Source organism: Eubalaena glacialis, chromosome 4 (assembly GCF_028564815.1).
Source record: "Eubalaena glacialis isolate mEubGla1 chromosome 4, mEubGla1.1.hap2.+ XY, whole genome shotgun sequence".
NCBI classification, from domain to species: Eukaryota; Metazoa; Chordata; class Mammalia; order Artiodactyla; family Balaenidae; genus Eubalaena; species Eubalaena glacialis.
The window spans coordinates 102,522,559-102,528,558 of NC_083719.1; the positions used below are offsets into that span (position 1 = coordinate 102,522,559).

Genomic DNA, 6,000 nt, shown 5'->3' on the forward strand with positions numbered 1-6,000 from the left:
TAGATACACAACCACCAAGACAGGCACTAATATATCAAGTCTCTGTCTGAGCAGATATTCCAGAAGTCACTGAGATGAAATACAAAATTCTAATATCCTCTAGGAATTTGATACCCTTTCAAATAAGTCCATGGACTAATCTAACAATAGAAGAAATTAAATTTCTCCTTGTTTTCATTTTTTTAACTTGGTACTTTTATTTCATTTAGTACTAAGAAAGAACAAACATTAAAGAGATTCTATGTTCCCCAGAGGAAACATATTTTCAATTATTTTTAAAATAAAAGTATTAGTGTTCTTGCCTGCTCTGGTCATCATAGTTCATGAAATAATAAGAAGCTGTAACTTTAAATATGTTTTATATACCAATAAAGTATTTAAAGGTCTAAAATCAAGTGTAAAATTAGAAAGAATACTTTATATAATTACTATATATATATATCTATATATCCTTGGCAAGCCAGGTAAAATATACAACAAATTTATTAATAAAAATTACAGTGAATTCCAACCCACATTTAATAGTGGGTAGGCATCATGATGGCACTTCTAGAATATTTATTCTCTCAGACATTAGCCAAAAAAGAAAGAAAAAAAGCAAGCTAAGCTAAGTGTAGTGGTTAAAAGCTTAGCTCTGGAGTTGAACTGCCTGCTGGGCTCTACCACTGTCCAGCTGACTGACTTAAGGCAAGTTACTTAACGTCTTAGGCCTCAGTTTTCACATCTGTAATACGGGGGAAATAATACCTACTTCATAGGGTTAGTCTGATGTTTAAATGAATTACTGTTGCAAAGTACTTACAAATTTCCTGACACATTAAAAAACCACTCAACAAATATTACTATTATCTACTTAGAGATATATATGTATTTATTTATAACAGACTGAAAAAGAGCCAAACAAATTGAAAATAACAGTCACCTGTGCTGATGAAGTGCTTTCCTGTCAATTTCCCAGGCTAACTCAGTAGCAAATTCTGGCTGGTCAGTATGGTCCACAGGATCAGTAGCCAACTGTTCTCCATCAAACTTTGCTTCTACTACAAGCATATGTTTTGGACGTTTGGGGAAATGGCGACCTAGAAAAAAAAGACTGTACAGGTTAACCACAAGTGTACAAAAGTCAAATATGATCATTTAGCATGTGTTTTAAAAACTGACGTATGTTAACAGTGGTTGACTTGCATAGTCCATAAACTACCTCACTAGCACATACTCACAGATACACTCAAATTCATGATTCATAAAAAACATTTATCAAATTGAAAGCTATAATTAATAAATTAGTGCTTCTCTAACACTAATGTGCAACGAATTACCCAGGAACCCTGTTAAAATGTAGATTCTGGTTCAGTAGGTCTGGGGTGGGCCAGAGAGTCTGCATTTCTAACAAGATCCCAGGAGATGTCCATGGTGTTGTCCTTGGTTCACACTGTGAGCAGCAATGATCTTAATAACATTTAGAATTAAAGAGTTAAAAATGTGATTACACCAATTTTAGATATTACGATACCAGTACTTAATATAGAACAGTTAAATCATCTGGAGAGTTGAGAAATAAATTAGCAAAAACAAATTTACCTGCATCTTAATTTTCCTGCTAACACAGTTAAGACTACCTTACAAATTAGCCAAAGGAAAATAAACACATTTATTATTCATGTTATTTTCAAGGACAATGTTGTATATTATTAAGAAATATTAAAATATTCTATCTGCACATTACTGTTCATTTGTACTGCCTGACCTCATTCCTTTACTGTTTGTTGAAGGCATATTAAAAGTCGAGTATTAACGCCAGAAAATGGGATGCAAAAAGAGTAAAACAGAGTACTTGTTCTTGAGGAATTGAGGGTCTAGTGGAAAGCGACAAACTTAGAACACTGAAAACAGAAAGCTAAAAAACTAAGAAAGAAGCACTAAGAATCTTACAGCCAACATGTTTACAGGTCTGGTGAGTGGGATTTCGGTGAGGGGGATTTCAGTTAGGGGAGTTTTAACAACTGTTAAGTAAATACATCCCTGCTGCTACTCACCCTGCTACAAGCCACTTAGTAAGGAATTAAGCTGGCCAGAAAGAGCTTGATTGCAAACCTGTGAGTTTCAACCTGATGTTCTCATTTGAAACTCCCCATTAAGAGTCTTACCACATGTGGCATGGCTCTCCCAATTAGCACTAATTGGAGGCCTCTCGCTGGACCTCATTTTCAGCTGCTCTGAAAGATCACTAAGTTTCCCAAATGAATTTCATATATGTCAAAAAACCGTGTATTTTCAGACTTATCCTAAGTACAACCTCCAATAAACTTGAAAACAGAGGATAAGCAATAGAACAAACAGGTGCCTGCCTCGTCCCAAAGACAATGAATACCTTGAGAACAGAGACCCTGTCATTTTCGTCCTTGGAATCCAGTAAACAGCCCAAAGTTTGCTCATAGTAGAAACTCAATCATTTTATTTTGAATAAAGGGCATTTCTAGAAATGTAGTCAAGAAATTGCAAGCAACTCAATATAGTTGAAGGACTGGGAACACATGAAAATATGGCAGGAGGGGAGATGAGGCTGAAAAGATAGGCAACAGGTCTACCACAAAGGGCCATGTACGCCACTCTTAAGTACAGACCTTACCCCTCAGCACACCGAAGGATTTTAAGAAAATTAGATTGGCATTTCAGAAAGGTTATCCCCAGACAGTAAGGTGGACACTAAGTGTTTTCTGAAAAGAAAACATTCATGAAACAGACTACTGAGAAGATTACTTCAGTAGATTAGGTGGATAATGACGGCCCCAAAGCAAGGCACCCACAATGGAAACTCATTCATTTAAAAGTTTATATGAAGCACCTACTATTATTTTAAAAATAAAATCAACACTCAGTGATCATTTATAAGTTGGGGATGGAGAGGGAATGCAGGCAGATGATGACTCCCAGGGTCTTGGCTTGAGGCAACAGCATGGTTACAATGAATGAAAATACAAACACAAGAGGAGGAACAGTTTGGAGGACTGTGGGCCAGTTTTAGATATGTTTGTAGCAACACCTAACCGACCTTCCTGACTCCAGGTTCTCTTTCCTGCATGCTGCTACTAAACTACATTCGCAAAAAAACTCTTTCTTACTTAGGAATATATGCTGGCTCCCTAATTTTTAGAACATTAAATCTAAATTCCTTGGCTTTCAAGATCCTCCAAGGCCTATTCACTCTATCTGTACAAGCTTATTTCTTACCACAATATTCCTGAATATTCACCTTCCTTGGGTCTGGTCACCTTGCTGACCTCTTCACTGTTCCACCCACCATGCTCAATCCCACAGTGGCCTGGGTTGTCTCATCTTCCGGAATGACTTTCTTCTATCCTCGCTTATCTAAAGCTTACCTACCACTCAAGGCACTTCAGCCATCATCCTCTCCCACCTCCAAAACCTGCGTTTACAGCCCGTATCATTTATTTTTATTTTATTTATATTACATACCAACATATGTCCTGCAACATTAATTTGATCTCCCCAAGGAGACAGAACCCTGCAACCTTGAAGGGAGAGAGCGCTTTACATTTCTGTTACCTCATAGCATGGGCACAGTTCCAAGTCCAAAAGCTTATGTTCACCAAATTACAATGGGATTTCAGTCCTATGTCTTTAAACAGTCAGTAATCTAACAGTTAAATCTGCCCCAACACTAAAGCTTCTGGTCAGTCTTCTCTTCCAAAACTCAAAATTTGGGTTTGTAATGTTTTCTTTCCTCTCACCACCCAAATGGTGCCAGGCCTCCACAAGATACCTCCCATGGCAGGGCAGAGGTCCCCAGCCATTCCTCTCACCACTCAAGATGACTTCTTCGCGTCCTGTTATTCAAAACCTATCCTCAATTTACCAATCAACTCCTACACCCTCCACTTTCCTGCAACCTGCTCTCCAACCACACTGAATTCAAGCAATCAAAGAACATGCCTTGTTTTTCTATACCTTAAACATGCCACTGGCTCTTCCCTTTGCCTGGAACGCCCTTCCTTCCTTTTTTTTCGCCTGACAAATTTCTAATCATCCTTTAGGACCCAAATAAATGTCACTTCCTCTGGGAAACCCTTCCCAGCTTCTCCAGACAGAGGTGGTCCTTCTCTCTTCCACATCATGATGAACTATTTAAATTATTTACTGTTCTCCATGCTATTCCCTTAGCTTTTAGAACCAGGACTATTTTACTCTTCCATTCCCAGCACAGTGCCTGACACTCAGTGAGTCTCCAAATAAATAAATGTCACTCATTCAACAAACCAAACTTCGAGGCATGTGTAATAGACCCTCTCGACAACTGTAGTCCTCTACGTCCCCCGTCAAGAGCTGTAAAGGGAATAGCCACCCACCGCAACATTTCTGAAAATGCAGGAAACGTGTATTTGAGTCAAAGCAAAGTTCTCACCAATGGTACTACCAGGAGGTTGCTGAACAGAACGTGCTTTCCAGGCACATTTTCGGCTCATAATATAAGACATCAACGTGCTGCCTCTGATGGAAATCGTTTTTCCAACATTCTCTGGGTCTACGGCTAGTCACGCTAAATATCACCTATCCCTAATAGCTCTCATACTCCCTTGGGGGATTTTTAAATCAACTGCCCAACAGACCTGTGTCCAACTTTGAAGAAGTCTCTGGGGACGGCACAAGCAAATATGACACGGCTTTTCAGGTTAACAAAGCCTCGGTCCCATACTACTCTGTTAAAATTCAGGAAGCAGCAGTCGCAAACGCCAAGTCCCGGGCCACTCACCTTCTAGGATGGACACGACGATGAGCAGTTGGTCGGACTTGGAGACCATGGTCGCGGTCGGCGGCCCGCAGGCGGGGTCTGCTGGGAGGAAGAGGAGCCCGGGTGAGTGGCTGGCAGCCCGCGACCCCCGGGTGGACTCCCGCCGAGGCTCCCGCCACCCGCCTGCGGCCCGGAACACCGGACCACGCTCTGCGGTCCGCCGGCAGCGCGCCCAGCTCCCCGGCCCCGGGCCGCCAGTCCACCCGCAACCCGGCCCCGACTCAAAAGCCGCTCGGCCACCCGGCCCGGCCTCTTTCCAGGGAGACGCGAGTCCGCCGCCTGAGGACCTTTTGCCGCCTGCGTAGTAGCTTTTTAAACGCCCGGGTAGCCGCCGCGGCCGACGCCGCGCCCCGCTTCCACCTAGCAACCAGGCCCGCAGGCCCACAGCCCGGGCGAGGCTGGAGGACAAAGGGTCATAGAAACCAGGGCAATCGAGGATAGAACGCCCCTCAGCCCGCTTCGCCTCCTACCCTTTTACGCAAAGTTCCAGAGCCCTGAGGAGAAGACTAGCCATTACCTCACAGCGCCCCCTGCTAGCCGGACGGAGGAAAGCGGGCAATTTGGTGGAGACCAACTGCGCAGGCGCACTACTGCAGTAAACGCTTCCTGAAGTTCCCCAGAAACGAAAGTGGATTTGTTCTCTGCTTTACGCCGTAGACACAGCCTGGGAAATATAACAATAGAGATTACAAAAAAAAAAAAAAAAACTAGCTCTGTTCAGGCCCCCACTGTCAACACTGCTTAAAAGCTAAGTCACAGAAAAATAATGATTTAAGTCTGAACTCTAAAATCAACTAAAATTGTCCTCCCGCGGCTGCTCAAGTTTCCATGCTTTGTAAACAAGTAGCGTCAATACGGTAATTGCTGTAAACTGTTGGCGGTGACGTAAGCTCTCTGAGAATTTCCTGTCCAGTAAAAATTACCCTAAAACAAAAACATTGTCACGTGGGCCGGGGAATTAAAGGTATACGTTCTTCTACCCCCTGACGACAGAGTAATGAGCAAAATCAAGACCAGAATAAACAAGGCATCTAAAAGCTGTAAACCGACATTTTCCCCTTTCTACCCTTTCTCCCCCACAAACTTCAGGCTTTATTTTAGGAAACATTAGAAATCTTTCGGAGGGCACCTAGTTTGAAACTGTATCTTGGGCGGGATAGGTGGGAGGGAGGAGGAAGAGAGAACAGTTT

General features: G+C 42.2%; 1 protein-coding gene across 5 annotated transcripts in view; it reads right to left on the minus strand.

Annotated features, from left to right (window-relative positions):
• Positions 1 to 5,504, minus strand: part of CEP120 (centrosomal protein 120) — a 76,844-nt gene extending 71,340 nt beyond the window's left edge. For 2 of the 5 annotated variants that reach the window (XM_061188098.1, XM_061188099.1), the window contains exons 1-3: positions 5,098 to 5,223; positions 4,772 to 4,849; positions 923 to 1,079 (exon numbers count right to left, since the gene is read on the minus strand). In XM_061188098.1, the coding sequence (XP_061044081.1) occupies positions 923 to 1,079; positions 4,772 to 4,820 (206 nt within the window). In that variant the 5' untranslated portion in view covers positions 4,821 to 4,849; positions 5,098 to 5,223. Of the gene's footprint in view, positions 1 to 922; positions 1,080 to 4,771; positions 4,853 to 5,097; positions 5,224 to 5,327 lie in introns of those variants that run through there. The other 3 variants (XM_061188097.1, XM_061188095.1, XM_061188096.1) reach the window with 3 other exon arrangements.
• Between the last annotated feature and the right edge of the window lie 496 nt (positions 5,505 to 6,000).